The 21,900-nt window shown below is 30.6% G+C and overlaps 2 protein-coding genes across 2 annotated transcripts; one reads left to right on the top strand and one right to left on the bottom strand.

Moving 5' to 3' along the window:
- The first annotated feature begins 352 nt into the window (after window positions 1-352).
- Window positions 353-9,856, top strand: KOR2 (Six-hairpin glycosidases superfamily protein). Its single transcript, XM_039034468.2, has 5 exons — window positions 353-962; window positions 5,304-5,608; window positions 7,039-7,639; window positions 8,972-9,150; window positions 9,232-9,856. Exons 1-5 carry the CDS (start codon window positions 551-553, stop codon window positions 9,631-9,633), a joined length of 1,899 nt encoding a protein of 632 aa, XP_038890396.1. The 5' UTR covers window positions 353-550; the 3' UTR covers window positions 9,634-9,856.
- Window positions 9,857-11,022: 1,166 nt separating this feature from the next.
- HEXO3 (beta-hexosaminidase 3) lies at window positions 11,023-20,168 on the bottom strand. The gene is made up of 14 exons (XM_039034469.2): window positions 19,605-20,168; window positions 19,143-19,223; window positions 18,080-18,115; window positions 17,875-17,986; window positions 16,943-17,013; window positions 16,241-16,371; window positions 16,101-16,166; window positions 15,926-16,026; window positions 15,381-15,440; window positions 14,894-14,927; window positions 13,803-13,901; window positions 13,671-13,730; window positions 12,147-12,397; window positions 11,023-11,400 (listed from the first exon to the last, which is right to left on the bottom strand). The coding sequence occupies exons 1-14, from the start codon at window positions 19,947-19,949 to the stop codon at window positions 11,234-11,236; spliced, it is 1,614 nt and encodes a 537-aa protein (XP_038890397.1). The 5' UTR covers window positions 19,950-20,168; the 3' UTR covers window positions 11,023-11,233.
- Between the last annotated feature and the right edge of the window lie 1,732 nt (window positions 20,169-21,900).

Below are 21,900 nucleotides of genomic sequence, written 5' to 3'. Positions count from 1 at the left end.
GTTAGCTTTTATTAAAATTAGTTAAATAATAATAATAAATTTTCGATTTTTCATACTAGAGAAATACAATATATAGATATGCTCCTAAAATTTATAGTAAAAGTATTAATAGATAACGATTATTTTATTAAAAAAATCGACAATAAACTTATTAGTAATAAAACTAAATTTAAACAAATATGACCATAATTCAAGTGTCATGAATTTATACTATCAATTTTAGACAAATTGACGTTCGATTATCACCCCATATTTAAAAATGGGGATACACAATTGAACGGATCTCAAACTACATATATGAAAATAATATTTTAAGAGGCTATATATATATATATATATTGTAAAAATATACAAAAGACATTTCTAAACACAAACTTTGAAAGCTAAGGGAAAATTTGGGCTTTTTCTTCCCATCCTTTTCATTGACAGTTTCAAACAAAGGCATTTTCCTCATTATATATAGAAAAAACAAAGCCATTTTTCTCTCCACCGTCTTCACTCCTCTCCTCCGATGAGAAACAGAGTAATATCAGATTGAGACCTCCAAGAAATGCAAGGCGGAAACCACTGGGGAGGGCCATTAGAAGTGATCGACAACAACAACAGCAGCGGCGGCGGCGGAGGCGAGGATCATGATCGGAGGACGGCGGCGGAGGATTGGGATCGGGCGGCTCTGCAATCGCAATCGTACAATCAGAACGAGCTTGACGAGACACAGAGGAGTTGGCTTCTAGGTCCGCCGGATGGGAAGAAGAAGAAGAAATACGTTGACTTAGGATGCGTAATTGTGTCGAGGAAAGCTCTGAAATGGAGCTTTATTTCGATTTTGATTGCGTTCTGTGTGATCGGATTGCCGATTATTGTGGCGAAGACTTGGCCGCACCACCGTCCTCCGCCGCTTCCACCTGATCGCTACTCTGAAGCTCTTCATAAAGCTCTCTTGTTCTTCAATGCTCAGAAATGTATGTTCCCTTCCCTCTCTAAACAATTCTCATTTTTTTTAATTAAAAAAATTAATTAATTTTAACAAAACACAAATATCTATAAACTCACTATATATATTTGGAAAAAATAAACTCATTAGTATGCAAATTTTAGTTTGATTAAGAGATAAATTCAACTATTAATGTTTTTTTTTCTTGAGATCTTATAAATTTTGGATCTTTTTTAGAATTCATTGAAAATAGAAGAGAATACTATTTTTGGATGAATTTTTGAACAAAAATTTATGGGTGGGTAAAAATTAGAGAATTTATTATTATTATTATTAAGATTGAGATAATGGTGTGACTAGATGAAATTGAAAGTTTAAAGTGAGAATTGATATAAGAATAAGATTTTTTTTTTCTTTTGTAAATTGAATTATATGATTAATAGATCATTGACTTATTAGATAAAATCTATAAATCTATCTTACATAAAATTGAAAGTCCTACGATTTACTTTAAAATATGTTATTTTATTTTATTAATTCGTTTATCGTAATATCTTTAATTGTAAAATTTTAAATTTTAAGATGAAATTAAGATTAATATATAAATAAGAGTATGTTTGGAATAATTAAAGAAAAAGCTTTTTCTTAAATAAAATTGATTTGTCAATAAACAAATTTCAAAACATCATTTAGGAATTTTAGGGATCAACATTGGTTTCTTAAGAAAAAACGTTGACACTACTTATAATGGTCAATGGATTATTAAAAAAAAAATGTCATTAATAAAGATCCTCAAAAAAATATGTGGTAAGCAATGATAAATATAGATGGAATGACTTTTGAATATAGACCAAATAAATTTGTCATTTAAAATAATTTTAAAATGTAAGATAAAAAAACATTTTTATTATTTTTTTTTTCAGAAGTGTTTGAATAAGAAGGCATCTCACACCGACCTTGTTATAAAAAATTTCAAAAGTAAATATTAAATAATGTGCTACAAAAAGAATGTCATATTGTTAAAAAGAAAGTGCTTTCAACTAACTAAAAATCATTAAACAACTAATGAAATTGAAAGGTATTGATTTAACATTTTTTTTTAAGTTTGGGATTTAATTTTGATATAGGATGTTATCTCGGCCGATTTTGACTTATTTTTATTTATTTTATTTCCGAAATATGATCTGTACAAAATTCCAAATATATTATTAACTGTCTTTTTTAAAATCTCTTTCTAAACTACAAAGGTTACTAATTATTTATTATTTCATCAACCTTAGGTTAGAGAGCAAATAATTTCTGAAAAATAAATAAAAGTCAATTTATTGATAAAGAGGAAATTTCTTTTAGATAGAAATGTTAAACTATTTACAAATGTTGTAAAAAAAATATTGATATATGTTGATAGATTTCAATCAACGTCTATCACATAGTATCTATCAGTTTATCGGCATATACTAATAGACTTCTATCAATCTCTATCAAAGAAGATTAAATTTTACTATTTTATGAAAATAATTTTTCTATTTTTCTATTTTTTGAAAATCACAAAAAAAAAAATTAATACATACAAATTAGGCAAAATAAATAAAATTCTCCAATTTACAAATATAGAAGGTGAGATTCAAACATTGGAATGATAAGAAAAAAACCACTAACTATTAAGTGCATGTTTGGGAGTGATTTTGAAATCACTTTTAATGCCAACAAGAACGTAGCTCAATCGACATAGTACTTGTACTATCAATCTCGAGACCTGAGGTTTGATTCCCCCACCCCAAACTTTAATTACAATACATTTAAAAAAAAATACTTTTAATCATAATAATCAATTTAATGATCAATTTTTCATTATTAGATGCATCTTTCATGATATTAAAATTGATTTTGGATGATGAAAATGATTCTAACTATTTCAAACCACACATAAATATGCCTTTATTTTGTTGATTTATAAAGCCAAGACCAACTCTTTTTTTAAATTTATTTTGTAAGAATGACATTCTTATTACAAATTTACAATAAGAGTTGTTATTCCTATAGTGTTGTTTAGTGTATGAAATGTTTTTAATCCGTTAAAAAATCAACTAGATAATTGTTGAAGTAAAATAATAATAATAATAATAATAATAATAATAATAATAATAATAATGGGGGAATGGTTTGGAGTTTGAATGAAATCACGCCAAAATTCATGAGGGTATTTAATGTCAATTAAAAATAGGAAAAATTTGTGGGCACCGTGTGGGCCCAATACATTGGAATATGCTACTTGTTTTGAAGGTTTTTTTTTTTTTTTTTTTTTTTTTTTTTTTTTTTTTTAAAAAAAAATAAAAATAATAAATATCGGTGGTCAAGTTGCTTTCTATTTAATCAAGTTAATTATTCATTCCGTCTAGTTGAACTTTTACAGTTTTGATTTTATTGAAAAAGTAAAACGATAAATATCCTTAAGAAGTCATTTGATTTAAGGTTTTATAAATATCTGACAATAATATATATTTAAAAATAAGATATTTGAAAATAAGATACCTCTAAAAATAGGATGTTTAAGAATTAAATATGACTATTTTTTATTATGCATGAAAATGTCATCACAAAAATTATATTTGTATTTAATTTATGAAAGCAAGCATCAAAATCTTTTATAATTGTAATAGATTAATAAATTAACCAATAAACAAAATTCAATATATCGATGAAAAATTGATTGATTATGAATTAATAATCATTTTAATTATAAATATTTAAAAATTGAGTATTTATAATTAAAAATTAACTAATTAATATATTTAATGAATGTCATATTAATTATATCTAATATTTAATTATTTTTATAATTAATTAATATCAACATTAGTAATTTTAATTTTTAATTAAATAATATAAAAAAATATATTAATAAACAATATATTTTATAAAAAGTTTAAAAAATAGACAAAAATATGATATATTAATAAAGAATATTAATTTTTTTTTTTCTGAATATGGTATGCTAGTAATGAATGAAGTGATACAAATTAATGACAATAAATAATTAACTAACCAATAATGATTATATGTTCATAACAAATAATCATATTAAAATTAATCTCAACAAACAGTTACTTAGTTTTAAAAAAAATAAAGTAATAAATTATTATAATTGAAATATGAATTCTTGAACTAATTAAATTTAACTAGTCCTAAATTACTAATTAAATATATTTAAAATATTGTTGGCTAATAAATTATAAATTTATGTAAAAAGTAATTGCATTTATTTAATAACATTTTATATAAAATAAGTCAAGTAAATATTTTAATAAATTATTATTGATTTATTAAAATATTATTTTTATTAAATTATTCAATTACTTAACTAATTAACTAATTAACTATATTTAAAGTGAAATATATATAAAATAAAAATTACAGTTTTGGGAATAAATAGAAAACCATTGTCTGTAGTGAATGAGAATGCTATAGAACAGTTTATTCCCAATGCAAAAAACCCTCCAACCAAACGGCTTCTAATGACAGCGGCGGATTTAGCATGGGTTGGGGACTCAAGTCCTTCCTCAACTTTATACTCTTTATAATATATATATATATATATATATATATATATATATATAACTAGCTTGCTATCAAAACCATTGGCTAATATCTTGCCCCCTTTAAATTCAAGTTCAAGCCATATTCATTACATTTGTTTTTACTAAATTATATAGAATCCTCGTCAACAAAATTTTTGAATCTGTCATTGCTCAATGACCTCACCTTTTAATTTCCACACGTTTATCTTATAATTCTAGTAATACTATTTTAGTTATTGTAATTCTCATTTTGGTTAATTTTAGTTTCTGTACCTTCAAAATGTTTATTTTGATATTTATATTTTTAACGTTCATTATTTTGGTCCCTATACTTTCAAAATATCAATTTTGGTTCCTATATTTTTAAAAAGTGATCATTATAGTTCATTCATTTTTATTTATATTTCATATTCAAGATACCAAAATGATCACTTTGTAAAAATACAAAGACTAAAATAAACCAATATTAGAATAACAACCATCAAAATGAACATTCTAAAATTACAAAAACCAAGTGAACATTAAAAAAAAGTACAACAATCAAAATATACTAAAATTAAAAGTAGGATAACCAAAGTAATATTTAAACCTTTTAATAAAACAGTATATAAGTTAACTAGAGTACACACTTAAAAATGGGTAGAGCGAGATTATTTATTTATACAGATACTATAGTTCTTTTTTTAGTTACACTCGATATTCTTTAGATTTTGTCCATAAATCAAAATTTATAGTATGAACAAAAAGAATATCGAAATATTGAGAGAAGTATTTTTGATGATGGGTGGTAGCTGGGAGATTAGCAAAGAGCAACAACATAACATGGAGAGGGAACTCAGGGCTAAACGATGGGAATGACACGTTGGCAAAGGGGGGCTTAGTTGGCGGATATTATGATTCTGGTGAGAACAGTAAATACAATTTTCCAATGGCATATTCAATGACAATGCTGAGCTGGAGCTTAATTGAGTACAGTCACAAGTATAAGGCTATTCATGAATATGACCACGTCATCGACCTCATCAAGTGGGGTACTGATTATTTACTCTTGACTTTCAACTCTTCCTCCACCAAAATTACTCAAATTTACTCCCAGGTAACTTTTCTTTTTTATCCACTTTTATAGTTTCATATTTCTAGGTTAATTTCAGCGTATCTTAGTAAATAAAAGATAAATTACCGTCTCAAAGATTAATACTAATGTTTTTGTTGCTACTACTTATAGTTTTAAGTAAATAATATGATATTATTGTAGAAATGAAGAGAAAATTATCTCCATTTTTAATAAAAATGAAAGATTAATATAGTCTTTTGTTGGATTTTTAAATGATACCGAGTGACGAGTTCAATATCCATTTGTTTAATAATTTATTAGATACTTAAAAGTAAAAAAATATTTTTATGTAACTATGAAAATCTTATTGTCTTATTAACTTTAGCATACTTTAGTAATTAAGTCATTGAATCTTTCTCAGTATGAACATACTCAATTAATCAAAACGTTATATATTTGGCTTAAATGTTCAGATTTCTCAAACTTTGTGTCCAATAGATCCTTAAGCTTGAAAGTATTTGGAGAAGGAGTTATGTGGGATGAAAGTTACAAACTTTATTCTTTGTTTGGTTTAAGAAGTTCTCAAACTCATTGTAGACTCTACGACTTATTAACATTGATTAAACAACTTCACTAATTAATTTTATGGTTTATAAGATGTGTTTTTTAAGGATGGAAGATGTGAGCATTTGAGTTCTAACTCGTTGATCAAGAATCCATAGTTGAGCATCAATATAAGTATAGCTTTGATTTCGAGATCAAAGTTCGGTAGAGATAATTGATTAAAAGACCCATTTTTCAAGCTCAAAATGATTTTTTTACTCCACTTTTAAAAAGTTTAGTCTTTTGACCTCTTTATTATGTCACCTTCAAACAATTTTACAAAATTATCCCACTTTCTTCTTCTTTTTCATTTTGTGTTTTCTTCCTCCTTTTTCAACAAGCTAGATCGTGAGAAAAATGAGTGAGGAGAGCGATTTATGAAAAAGAAAAGGGAGTCAATTCGTGTGGTGAGAGTTTTGTTTTGATAATTTTCCTTGAATTTGAGGGTAAAAAAACTCATTTTCAAAAGGAAAAATGCATTGTATGACAAATACATTTTAAGAAACCAAAGTCATGACTTCAATTTTTTTGTAATTACAGATATGACAATCATATAACAACCACATACAAAGCAGATAGCAATCACATAATAATCATATAAAAATCAAATAGCAATCAAATTTTCAGACCAAAGTTTTTTTTGCCATATTTGAAAAAAAAAAGTAAAACCTAGAGATACGCGCCTAATTTGTAATTAATTTTTTTAATTAAAATTGCAATTACCCTTTTTCGAAAAGTTTCTCCTAATTTGAGTCATCATAAAATATATATATATGTTGAGCAGAAAATTATTAGTTATTATATTAATATTATAATCCTATAAATAGAAGCTAACCATCATGGGTTTATATAACAAACACAACGCACAGGTTGGAGGATCGCAAAATGGATCCCAAATCCCCGACGATTCCACCTGCTGGCAGAAGCCGGAGCAAATGGACTACAATCGCCCTACACAGACCACATTCCAAGGCCCCGATCTCGCCGCCGAGATGGCCGCCGCTCTCTCCGCCGCCTCCATCGTCTTCCGCGACCACGACTCCGCCTACTCCGCCAAACTAATCAAAGGCGCCGAGACACTCTTCGCCTTCGCTCGCGATTCCGGCCGCCGCGGCCGCTACAGCCGTGACAACGCCTTCATCGCCGCCGCCTACAACTCCACCGGCTACTACGACGAGTACATGTGGGGAGCAGCGTGGTTGTTCTACGCGACGGGAAACTCGTCCTACATATCTCTGGCGACGCAGCGGGGAATACCTCGAAACGCTAGGGCTTTCAATGTGACGGCGGTTTCGAGTGTTCCGAGCTGGAATAACAAGCTGCCGGCGGCGATGGTGTTGCTGACGAGATTGAGGATGATGCTGAACCCAGGGTTTCCATATGAAGAAATGTTGAGTATGTATCAGACTGTTACGGGGCTTAATATGTGTTCATATCTCAAGCAATTTCGTGTCTACAATTGGACTCGAGGTACCTATCTCTTTCTTTCTTTTTTAGGGTTTTGATTTGATTTCTCTATGCTTTCAATTTTAAAATGCTCTGATCAAAATGGATGGTTGTAGCTTTTCTTAATGACTTTTTTTCCCTCGAATTTTTTTCACTTATTTGGTAAGTATTACATGACAATTTTATGGTTTAGATACTACTTTAATAGGGATATATTCCACTTTTGTTCATTTTGGTTTTGAACCTAAAAAATGCATTATTTTTACCCTTTAAGGTTTCATAAATTTAGAGACTAAAGTTTCACTTTTTAAAAGTACCTACTAAAAAATTGATCTAAATCAATATGAACTAAAGTTAAAAATACAAAGTTCAAAATGAATATAAGAAATAATATTTTAACCAAAATGAACAAAACGCAAAGGTACATATACTAACATAATATTTTAAGGGAATTTTTAAAAATAGAAAAGTAAGGGAAAAATTATTTATATAAAATAGCAAAATTTAATCTTCTTTGATAAATGTTGATTTAATAGAGGCTATTAATAGAGGCGGATAGAAGTCTATCATCTATTAGAATAGATAGAAACAGATAGAAATCTACCATTGATACTATAGTGATAGTATCTATTAAGGAAAGAAACGGATAAAAACAGATAGAAATCTACCATTGATACTATAGTGATAGAAGCTGATACAAGTCCATCACTAATAGATGTTGATAGAAGTTGAGTTTTTTTTTTTTTTTTTTTTTTGCTATTTCTATAAATAGTTTGATATTTTTTCTATCTGTGAAAATTTTACATATTTAAATCTAATTTTATTTATGTAATTTTGATCCAAAATAAAATTGGGAAAATATAGTTGTAAATCACTAATAAGAGGTCTTAATTGATTCCCTTGTGAAAAATTAGATTTTAAGCAATACAAGTCATAGTTTAGAGTTTTGATTAATACAACAAAAGTAGTATTTAACCGAATTAAATAGCAAGTTCATTTTGTCTATACCTTTTGTCCAATTTGTCATATCATTGTTTTTTCTTTTTTTTTTTTTTTTTTTTAATTTACCCAAACCTTTCAAAATTAAATTGGATAATGATAGGAATGGTATTAGACTGTTATTAGAGTATTAAGAGTATATTAGTAATTACCTAGAGAGCTCATTATACTTTTAGTTATAAATGATATTCGATAATTTGGCGAATAATTTAGAGCTTGAGAGTGATCACGAGATTAGAGGGATCCTAGTACTTCAAAAGCTTGGTTTATCTTACCATTTTTTATTTTTCAATAATATATTTAGGTTATTTTAGATAATCCTGAGATTAAAGATTGTGTGATGTTAAAACTTTTTAGGAGGAATGATGATTATGAACAAAGGACAGCAACAGGGACAGAATCTTCAATATATAGCAAATGCTGCATTTTTGGCATCTTTATTTGCTGATTACTTGAACTCCACCGGCGTCCCTGGCTTCAACTGTGGCCCTAATTACATTCCTTCAACTCTTATTCGCAACTTTGCTACCTCCCAGGTCCCTACTAATTCCCCTTATCAAAACCTTTCTATATCTCTTATTTTATCTCATCATTCTAATATAATTAGTTACCTACAGATTGATTACATTCTTGGCAATAACCCTATGAACATGAGCTATGTTGTGGGCTACGGCACCAAGTTCCCGAGACGAGTGCATCATCGTGGTGCTTCAATTCCTAGCGACAACAAATACTACTCATGCGAGGCCGGATTCAAGTGGCGAGACAATCCCGGTCCCAACCCGCACAATATCACTGGTGCCATGGTTGGCGGTCCTGATCAATTCGACAAGTTTCACGACGTGCGTACTAATCCAAACTACACTGAGCCAACTCTAGCTGGTAATGCTGGCCTTGTTGCTGCTCTTGTTTCCCTCACTACTACCGCTGGCTTTGGCATTGACAAAAACACTATCTTTTCTGGGATCCCACCACTCGGTCCCAAAACGCCGCCACCGCCGCCGCCATGGAGGCCGTGATGAGTCGTTGCTGGTGAGGACTAGGCCAACTAAAATCTTCCCTTTTGTCTCGATCTTTCCTTTTTCTTCTGGGCCTAATTTTCTTTCCTTAAATGACTTGACTTCATATAATATGTTCATTTTTAGAAGTTCTTTACACCATAAATGATTCAAAGTAGCAACAACTCCCTTGGAAAAGTATTTAGTTATAGCATAAAGTATACTAATACTCTTCACCTACAAACTACTTTCACCAATCTAGGCTTGCATCATGAACTTTGCTCGTGAAAATTAACCATTGTATTAAGGGGCCATCCACTTGGAGGAGCGTTCTCAAAATTTAAAAAGTCCCTCTCATTCTTATAATTCTAACTTCACCACCAAAGTTTCTTCGATCAACATTACATTTGTGTTTACATTTTCAAGGAGACAATAAATATTCTGATAGGAATGTTTTTTTTTAATTTATTTTTTATCAATTTTTTTTTTAATTTATTTTTGATCAATTTTTTTTTTAAATTTATTTTTGATCAAATTCTGATAAGAATGTTATTAGTGAATAATTAGTATATTTAGGGCTTATTAGTAATTAGTTAAGGATTTTGTTAGAGAAGTTTGGCTATAAATATAGTAGGTGGGGGAAGGTGGAAAATAGGCAATATTTTAAGAAATGAATTAGGGCTTGTACCTTGAATATTTGGTCTTCCACCATTGTTTATCTTTCAATATATTTGGGTTCTATCATTTTCATCATTAGTAACAAAACAATAACCTGAGAAATTAGTGAAAATGTGCATAGAAAGGAACTTGGGCGTAACCTAGAAATGCAATTAGTAGAAGAAAACACGGTGCATATTTTGAGAGATAATTAGTTAATCAAAGAAGTATTAGTGAGAGAAATGTTGAGAATATCTAGCACTCCCGATTTTAATGGGATTTTAATTTGCCGTTGCGGTTGAGATCGACTGTTGAGCTCGATGCTTCTTTATGTAATCTGTCATGCAGTGATTATTATTAATGAAGTTGGTGTTATTCTTTTTTTTTTTTTAATAATAATAAAAAAAAACGTCCCGACTTGTTGAACATTTTGCAAATGAATAAAGTAACTTTCTTTGTGTTCACTTTGGGTATAAGCTTTCAAGTTTTTATTTTTTTATCCAACCAAAGGGTTTCATACCAATGGAGATAATTATCTTCGTTTATATTACATGGATCTCTTCCTTCTCCAGCTAACGTAGAACTTCGATTTTTACACTTGATGGTGATTGGTTGGTTTTATTACGAGGTGTATGTTGCCATTTCTATATATCAATCCACAAAGTTCTTATGATCTAATGAAGTGACATGCTACCTTCAAAATGAAGGGAAAAAAGGGTTTATCTCCCTATTCAACTACCACACGCAAGAGTATTTGGCTTCATCATGCATTCACTTCCTTTGGCTTTTGTTTTCTTTTTTTGTGGGTCAGAATTTTTCAAACAAGAAAGATTACAATGTAAAAAAGATACATTAAAGTAGGACAAGAAGTCCTACCAAATCATGGACATAAATACAATATTCTTGCAAACTGTTCAAATTTAAGAGGAAAAGTAGAGTATGAAAGAGACATTAACCTGGATTATCATTGCACAAAGCAAGAGCCCGGACCCCAAGGAGCTGATCTGCCGAGTCCAGATACTGGAGCGGCATCGATCCCTCTCTGATTTAGCAAACACCTGAAATGTGCCAACCTTGCAAAAACTTGATCGGGGTCTTTAGCCAGATTGTCATATGGAGTCCAAAGGCGCTCTTTCAGTACATGATCACCAAAGGAAGTTATTAACAGTCAATTAAGGTAGAGCAAATAATGAGTTGAATCAGAGAAGATGGAGTCTAAGAAGCATAGATACGAATACGAGACACGGACACGAAAACACAATTTTTTTTGAAAAAAAATTTAGGACATAGACATGGCAAGGACATGTTTATTAAAATAAACATTTTTAGAAATATATGTCATTTTTATTCTAGAAGAAAATTCGAATTAAATGGGCTAATACATTCATATGTTTAAAAAATTAGTTTGATGTATTTCACAATCAAATTTATTATTATTGTCGTATGTGTCTTTTCAGTCTATTCAAGAAGTGTTCTATGTGTGTCTAACACATTTGTTACTCTAACAAGTGTTCAATACATGTCCAATAAATATTGGAGTGTCCAAGTGCCCAACACGTATCGGATATGGACACACTAGTCAAACCAAAGTGTTTGTGGTACTTAGGATGGAGCAATATAGCAGGACTAGTTGTGATTTTCTTCGGCTACTTAATTTGGCCTTTGGGAATGTGGGAATGTGAAACTACATCTCTTCTACACATTAAATTATAAAATATTGCATTGCCAGAGCCTTTATATATCGCATAATTTTGCACCAGAAGCAAAGTTTTGTGTAGGGTTTGGGGAATGGGAACTATCATGCGCCAGTTGGATAATGTAAATATGACAAAATTGATTCCATAATGCAAAACTAATAACACAAAAAAATGACGTACCGGCAGCGGCTGCAGCACGAGGCCAAATAGTTTGCTCAATATTTGACGCATCGACATTTTCACCCCACATGCATACCTCTCCACCAATGACTAATTTTTGTTGGTGAGGATCTGTGATATTTTTAAGCGGCTCATTTATATAGAACTGCTCCCAACTTGTGTCTATGTGGTCCAAGTACCAACTATCTTGGTTGCTAACAATGCATCTTAACCCAGCTGCAACAACCTTTTGAGCAACACCAGCTCCTAGCCTTCCAAATATGAAATGATATAAAACAGCAACCAGTAAGGTAAAAATATGGGATCCCTTATTTGGTTCCATTTCAAACAAATAACCGTTCTTAAAATTCTATTTTCCTGAAGACTTGTATATTCGTATAGCTTATTTGTATTTTTGCATTGAGAAGAATCTAACTCTGTGGTAAAGAAATCAATGTATTTTTTTAGAATGTTCATTGTTCGAGTTACAACAGTTTTGATAAAGCTCGTTTAAAATCTTCTTCATGGTGTTTCTCTCAAAGAAGTTTGATGGGCTTGCCATTCAGCCGGAATGCTTTTATTCTTCCCTCTTTAGTTATAAGGACTAGTTTTATCGATTATGTTCTTTTATCTGTCCTTTTGGTTTCTGTGTTGCTTGTTTTCTTTTTGTTCCTTTCGGAGTTATTCTCGAGTATTATTCTCCTTTTATTTTCTTAATGAAAAATGTCATATCTTGTTAAAGCAAAAAAAGAAGAATCTAACTCTGGCTTGGGGGCTCTCCAGGTGAAAGAATCTTGAAAGTGAAAAGAAGAAAATCACTATGGTTTATGGCAACACCATTCTATAATTTCGGTGTAAACTCTTTCCTTCACATATGTGAGGTAAACCAGATTTGTTCACATTCTATAACAGTTTAGGTGAACTAATTTTATACTCAAATATTTAGATAGAGATATAGCAGAACCGGATAAAATTGTCCCTTTCATACTTTGAGACGCTTAAATGAATTGAGGACGTTTACTCAGTTACATTGCATAACACTTAATCTTAAATCATCATTTGACCCTAAAGCTTAAGCTGATGAGTGAAGGCCAATTTACCATCATACCATCTAACACTTAACCTTCTTCAACTCTCAATTCTAACTAACCAAAGAAGCCAAGATAAGGTAATCATCATTCATATTTCATAGATGTTTTGCACAATTATGTGTGTTTAAGCTTAAATAGAAGTTGATTGCCTTAATTATTAAACACATTCATGCAATGATAATGGTCCTCAAGATAAAGCAAAAGAATATCGATAGTAGTTCAAGAAACTACTTTTAAACATGGATTTGGATTTGATATTCTATTACGGGTTAAGTTTAAAAAGCCGAAATATATAAATAGCTAAACTTAAATGAATTTCTTCCAATAATGAATCCTGAACACTCAACATACTTGTTTTATAAAAAAAAAAAAAAAAAAAAAACAATCTACATGATTGCTAAAAAACTATTGTTCACTTTGTGGAAATTTATAGTTGGGAGTAGGTATGACATACCAATTATGCACAACAGTCTTTCGGCTCAATTCGCTGCCAAAATCATTAAAAGTCTCTTCCCTGAAAATTTTCAGTTGTGTGATAAAGATCAGAAGCTGCCTTTGATGGTTAAACTAAAGCAGAAGCACATACCAATTTACAAGTTCATATCCATGTGACAAAGCTATTTTTTGAGCTCGCAGGACAAAGTACTTGTAAGCATCGGATTCTTTCATACCCTTTTTTCTTAACCTGTTCATTAAAAAAGTCGAACACGTTTATCTCAATACTGCATTTGGCCGAATGCAAGTGTTTCCAGACAACACTTAGGCATACATATAGTATACAGTGATTTCGAATACAAATGATCATCAAATTGAGAAAAGTCGGCCATATAGAAAGTAGTGAAGACAGAGGCAATCAACTAGAAACATAGAAACACGCCCTATCCTAAATTGCATCAGACTTCCTCTTCCTACCCACAAGAAATTTCTAAACTTTCTCTTTACATATTCACATGTACCATGATTCCTAGCTTCAGAGCTAAAACGAAGATTACAAGCAGTATCACATTAATATTAAAAGAATAATGATAAGATCGTGAACTGATATAATTTCAACAGAAGTATGGCACGACTTTATACATATAAGATAGACAAAAAGTTATCATATAGCTGACGGTCCTAACCTTACGTGGAAGGACTTTTGACAACATAATGCTGAATGAATGCAACTTCCAGACTTTTCCATTGATGTAGTGTAGCATTAATAACTATGGATATCCAAACTAACACACATATTGACTGATCTCACGTGACTACCACCTAAATGAAATTATAAACCCTATATTTTTATGCATCACGTTAGACTTATATTTTTAAAAAATTTGCACAAACATCAATATTTCCATCTGCATTTCGACTGTGTTCAACTGATCACAATTCTTGGAATAAATTTTAAAAAAGTACACATGAGAATCAAATTAAAAAGGAACACTCTCTGAACTACAAATTGATTCTTGCAAACACTCAAGTTCAAGTTCTTTTGTAAACTCCAGTCTTGTGAATAAAATTTATTTCTTGCCTGAATGAATTAACAGAATTTTCATCCTTCACTTATAAAGCCAAGCGGGAAAAATTTAATAGAACTATTTGTTTAAGTAAAGTAAAACAGAAGAACATTGGGTCCTGAGTATAGTTTATTTTACTTTATAGACAGGAGTCAATGAGGTCTTAGATTATTACCACTTTCTTATATGAGGAGTCACTGTCCAGCAAGCTGAAATAAAACTGAGAGGGTTATGTAATTATCTAGGTGATCAATGTTTATGAAGATTGATGCAGAAGAATAATGAATCAAAAGAAACAACCATATCTTTAGGGATAAAGAAAAGTCATATGATAGACTATGGACAATTATCCTTTTGGTTCTCTCATGGTGTAAAAGTTCATCCTACTTTCTTAACTACAGTTTAACTTCTTTCTTAACCAATTGGAAGTGCTTTTATAACTTCCCTCAGCTTGGGTTGTTTCCCCCATGTTTTGTGTAATTTATCATATCAATAAAATGCAAGATGTTTCTCTTAAAAAATAAAAACAAAAATAAAAGATTCTGTCTCACTTGATAATGATCTAATCAAATTTCAAAGATGAAGTATTACATGAAGTTGATTAAAGAATACTTTGCAGGTTTTTCATGACAAACAAAGTATCATACAATTGTTCAACTTACTTGTATTGACTTCATCGCCTCCCAAGTGAACAAATCTATACTTGAAGATCTTGCTGAAATCTGAAACACAAGAACCGGAATATGATATCTTGTCTCCTAAAATAAAGATGCTTTTACCAAATGCTTAGTTCAAAACTGCAGGTTTTTCCAAATGATAAGAACCAAGATGATAGTTGCATTCTAACACGTCCTCACAATTCACGAGTTCATGTATAAAAAAGCTTCCAGCTGATGACTATAACCAGCGACCATTAAATATTCTATTCTTTCCAACAAACAAGAGAATGTTCGTTAATGCATTTATTTTCTAAAATTATACATATAAGAAAAAGAAGTGTATAATAGACTTGCTAAAATTTCATTTTAAGTTTTCTCTTAAAACTCAATTTATAGAATAACATCAAAACTGAGAAAAACTATTTATTTGTCAAACTTCTTCGCACTGATTTTGTGGCAGGACCTATTTTAATTCTGCTAAGAATTTAAATGTAAATCTTTATCCTTTCTAAGCATTTATAATATTTTTATGAAAAATGTGATATTACCCGATAGTATTCCATCTATTACTTTAAAGGTAAACTCATTACTGACATCAAGTGGCTGCTGACAGTCCTTCGACGGCCACAGAGCAGGATAGCCAACTCCCCTGGAAAATGAAACCATCAGGTCCTCACACAAGTTAACATAGTGAATCAAATAGAATAAAAGGTCAATAATTACCATGATAAAGCATGTCCAGGAACATCAACTTCAGCTAATACACTGACTCCACGCCGTTGCGCATATCTACAAAATTCAGAAAAAAAATTAAAATGGAACCCATCTCTTAGTTAGCACACCCAAAGAAAAAGGATGCTCACCTCACAATTTCTGAAGCATCCGCAATTGTATACCGTTCTTGTTTAGAATAAGCACCAAACCAAAGGTTCGGGAATGAAGGTATCTCCATCGGGAAAGATTGTGTATCGACAATGTGCCAGTGCAACACATTCTGCATAAAAAGGGTTAAAGTTCATAGTTGTAAGCAAGGGTGGGAATTGCAGCAAATGCAGGTAGTTTAGATCACTTATTATTTATGTATCAATACGGTCTGTCAATATCTAACTTAATTTTCCTTTTTCTCCTCTCCATCCATGTCGTACAAGTTTAAGGTATGTTATCAAGCTCACTTGAAGCACCAATGCAGATGCCTTGCTCTCTTGAAACATCGGGACAATTAATTATGGATGGAAGAGGCAAAAGAAGGTGAACAGAACCAAAACAGTGATGAAAAGAGAATGAAAGATTTGAATATTAAAATGACTCTAACCACTTCAACACATGATCTCCATCTAGGTAATCAAGTATCTGTATATTGGTAGTAACAGTCCCGGCATTTTTATTGAATAGCTTTAAAGCGTTTTCTTATTTTTAAACACAGATTTTATGTGGTCTACTGGGCAAGAATAGTTGGAAACTGAAGACAGCCAACAGCTATACAAACCATGTTTTGAGCTAGTAAGCATTGCCTGCAGACTAATATCAAATATTAACGCACAACTTAATGAATTTAAATTCTATACCAGCTTTGCATATGCCATAGAGTCAATCACTTTCTTTATAACTGGCAATGGCTGATAATGCCGAGAAGTATCTGCACAAAGGTCATTTACAGGTCAGATTAACAATTCATAATTGCAGTTGACCACCCAAGTCATGAAAGTGTCAAACAAATAAAAAATCACATGGAGTCTCCATTTTATTTTTAACTTCAATGTTGAAATTGTGAAATAGTTCAGAAAGTTCACTGCCCAACAACTATCATGTTCAGACTCTCATCCCTTTTACATAAGAAAGGCAAACCTTCCTCTGAGCCCAAGTATCCCTCCAGTTCAATCTAAGTTTCAACCAAAAAATCATATATACCAAATATATAGGATTTTGCTAATCCCGAAATCATCGCTTTATGCCATGCAACATAATTGAATAGTGTAGATCATAGGGTATAGGCTGAACATTCACAGCTATCATTTAAGAACGAGGAGAGCTCAACCATCCGAATAGCATGAAACGTACTTCTTGCCTACTTATTATGCAATATGCATAGTCCTTCCATAAAATTTAACCTACTATCCTGGCTAAAGAGACAACATCCCCCATAAAATGCTTGTTTAAATCAATAGATAGATAACATAAAATAACTAACTAAATAAATAAAAGACAACAATTTGTCTTTTTGCGTTGGTATATGCACTCATTAAACAAAAGTAAAAATATTTGGAAATACCAAAATTTTTGTCATAATTGCAGAGAAAGAAACAATATAAATTAGTGACAAAATAAATAAACAACAGCATAAAAGAAATAAAAAGGAACTGAAACAGGACAGGGAGCACCACGAGAACTTCTAACAGAGAGCATGGAAACCAAGCAAGCATTTCTATCATGTCGCGGTCTTGCTCAAGGATGGTCATTCCAGCAAAATTTGATATGGGAAAGTTCAGAAGCATCTCACCAATTAAGAGCCCCCGATAGGAGAACCTTGGCTGATCAATAATATTCCATGGTACCATGCGAACTTCAATTACCCTTGATTCAAAATTGAAAGAGCATAGTTGACTGAAGGTCTGCAGAATTTCATATTAAAAGTCATATTTTATTATTCCCTTAGGCTCCAAAAATTATATAACCTTCAAGACGTATGAGTTTCAGCGGGTAACCTGAAGACCATGCAAAGCCCCATAAACTGTACGAGCCTGCATAGTTTGAGAAAGTACTTAATTGATTAAGGACCAGAACTACAAGAATAAATTAGGAGAGCCGTTAATTATAAATACAAAGATAATTACACTTTATCAAGCAAAATATAATCGAGAGAGGACTATTGACCGTTGATGAAGGCCCTTTCCTTTATTGACCGTTGATGAAAACGACCAAAGATTTAAATCTCTTTCATTTTCACTTATGGCTTTTTCCAGACGATAGCATCTAGTTTTGTAAAACTCGAGAAACAAGAACTTCATTAAAATTGGATTTGTTTGATGAATCTTACTGAACACTTTTAGCCTAAACAATCAGATCAAGTGTATAAAACATGTTACAGTTTGATTGTGGTGCATGCAAGGATTGTGGTGCATGCAAGCTTGAGTACTTTGAACATAATTATCTTTAAAAGCTGAACACTGCCCATGCCAGTTTATGGAGAGAACTTGATCAAATAAAACCACTTAAGTCCACGTAAATAAATAATATTATGAATTTAAATTTAAACACCAAAAAAGAAAGAAAAAAAAAAGAAAGAAAGAAAGAAAAAACTTCATCCAAATTGTTATTTTTTATATATTTAAGAATTTGGAAATTCAGATTGAGCCAACTATTGAACTTTTATTGTTTACATTCTTATTTATAAAGTTATTTAAAGAACTATATATAAAGGCCATGAGATTTTCTAACTATATCAAATAATTACAGTCAATGGATTTCTCAGTTTTAAAAAGTAAATCCAAATACTATTCAATTTCAAACTATTCTAGAATTTAAATTTAGAACATGAACCAAAAAAGATTAGAAACACGCATTAATCAAAATATTAACAACATAAGCATGTTTGAATCAAAGTGCACGAGCCAACTAAAACTTAACAACTTTTCTCCACATTGATGGATGATGTCCAGTTGAATCAGTATTTTCCCCTTTATGAATTCAACTTTTTCACTTTTTAAGTGACCTCTTAATTGACTAATTATGAAGTAAAGAGAGTAGGTGAAGGTTTGGTTCACCCACCTGGAGATATGCATAGGTAGGTTTTCCAGGTGCAGGTGCAGGTATTGATAATCTGTACGATTCGTCTACACCATATTGTAACTGCAACATCAACATGGAACTTTCACAAAATTCATACAATAATCAACGGCCAATAAATTTCGTCCCAGAACAATTCATTTGATTGAAAATAGACCTCCAGAACCAAGAAAATCGGAACTATGAATCAACTATATCATTCAAAATTGAAGCATATGTTAAAAAACTCAAAATGCATTATCATATCGTCTTCGAGAAATCCAAGAAACGTCGTTTGAACTTGAACAAAAACTTCAAATGCATTTCCAACAAACTAAGAAACCATGAACAGATGTAGAACAGTCTCCACACAAGTTCAAAAGATTTCAAGCTCAACAACTTTGAAATCAGCCGCAAATCCAGAATATCGACAGATGAAAACAGATTCAACACAATCATATATACCTCATCGGAAGGCGAAGAAACAACAATGTGGATTCCAAGAAGCAGAGCAGAGGAACCTAACCGAGAGAGATTAGCATCAACACCATTGGCAACACGAACCAAATCAATCAACCTCGAGAATCCTTCCTCAAGTATCCCGGAAGCATCGCTGAAGTTAGAGCCCTGAGTGTTGAGGCGAAAATCCTTTGCAACATACAGCCGACGGTGCCCACCGTGAGTCACCGACACCGGCAACGGCCATATCCGCACACCTCCGGCAATCACATTGCTCCGGGGAACGGCGGAAGAGACCGAGAAGTAAAAAAAGAGCTGCAGAAGCAGAATGGCAGAGGAGTGAACTGCCATTGGGCAAAATAACAACAACAATGGAAGTGAAATGCAGTGGGGAATTGGAATTGTGAGTATTTGAATACTTTGAAATGGGATTATCTGAATGAAAAATGGAGAAATTCGACCACTTATGAGAGAGAAGCCATGGCAGAGAGTGAGGAAGATAATGGGCAAAATGATAAATAAATGAAGAAGAAGAAGACAACGAAGAACATGGAAGTCCAATATCGGAGTGTTTTTCCGGTACGTACTGGCTTTTTGTTTTAAAGGTCACTTTCTCGTGATTTGATAAATAATTTATTTTCTATAATTTTAGAAAAAAACAAGGGATCTTTTTAAGTATTTAAAAATATTTAAATTTAAAACAAAAAGTTCCAAAGTATAAATCTTAGGATATGAAAAATAATAATGTTTTATTTTCTTGGTTCAATCGCAAATTTACAAGCCGTTATCTTGTCCTTCATTTTTTTAAAAAAATATTTAAATATATATTTAATAAAATTATTTAATATTTGATTTTATACTTTTAAATGTATCTTTCCCATCATCAAAATTGATTTTGAATGATTAAAAACATGTTTTAGAGTGATTTTAAAAATTATAATCATTACAAAATCACTATTAAACATATCCTAACTCATTTGATAGTTATTTTTTTTAGTTTTTAATTTTCAAAAATTAAGTCTATAAACATCTCTTTCATCTTTTTTTTTTTGTCTATTGTTTCAAAATTCAAGCTAAGTTTCAAAAGATAGTTTTTAAAAACCTATTTTTATTTTTAAAATTTGGTTATAAGAATTCAACTCTTTTCTTTTTTCTTTTTTCGAAAGAAGAAATCCAATATAAGAAATTGAAAAAAATAATTTAATTTTAAAAATTAAAAAATTATCAAATGAAACCTTTATTATTGAATTTTAGTATTCCAAAATATTTAATTCCCATGCTTTAAAATTGGTAGCAATTATTCTTTAAAAATTTGTAGTAATTTAGTTTTAAATTTTAATAAGTATCAATTTAGTTTTTAAACTTTATAATTTGTAACAATTTAGTCACATGGTGAAAATATAATTATGATTTAATGAAATTTCTTACAAACATAGTTTAATAAATTGATTAAAGGTTAAGTTTGTCCATACATTATAAGGACTACGTCATTACATAATAAAAATTGATAATTAAGTTTTATAAGATGTTTCACTATAAAACTAAATTGTTAAAATTTTGAAAGTACACAATTTTTACTCGGATTATTTTAATGAATAATGTAATTTAAAAAAGAAAATGATAAATTTATTGTAGTTTTAATAACGTAAATTTTAAAAAATATAATATATCTTGAATTTGGGGTAAGGAGTTAAAGTGATGACAAACTTATAATTGTTTGGATAAAAAAAACAAAAACCCGTGCACATGGTACATGGGTCCGCTAATTTTAATGAGAATCGTGTTGTACACAAATTCGGTTAGAATCCACGTAATTTTTTATTTAGCCTTCCGAATGATCGAACCCTTCATTTATGCGAATTTACGATTTTAGGCCTAATGTTTAAAGAGGTAGTTTATATAATCTCTTTAACTCTATTCGCGTTTTCTATGTTATCAAATATTTCTCAATAATAATAAATTACTCTCTCTCTGTTCGTAGACGTAGCTAACACATTATTAGTTTATCATAAATCTTTGTATTATCTTTATTGATTATGTTTTTGTTTTTATTTTTGTTGCTTTCTTTATCTTTCCATTTCCTAACAAATTCTCTAAAAAAGAACTTTCCTTCTTTAATCTGTAGGAACTATTTTAGGATATATCGATTAAATATTGTAGATATGTTACAAAGTATCTTGGATATATCACCCAAATATCATAGATATATATCGTTGATATATTATCTGATTTTCTCGACATGTCTTTTTTTCCATGGTTTTTGTCAATTTTTAACTTTTTCTAATTTTTAACTTTTCTAAAT

Source organism: Benincasa hispida, chromosome 6 (assembly GCF_027475165.1).
Source record: "Benincasa hispida cultivar pf3 chromosome 6, pf3_genome.v1.1, whole genome shotgun sequence".
In the NCBI taxonomy this organism is placed as follows: domain Eukaryota; kingdom Viridiplantae; phylum Streptophyta; class Magnoliopsida; order Cucurbitales; family Cucurbitaceae; genus Benincasa; species Benincasa hispida.
Note: the sequence above shows the minus strand (reverse complement) of the source record. Positions and strands in the feature narration are given on the sequence as shown.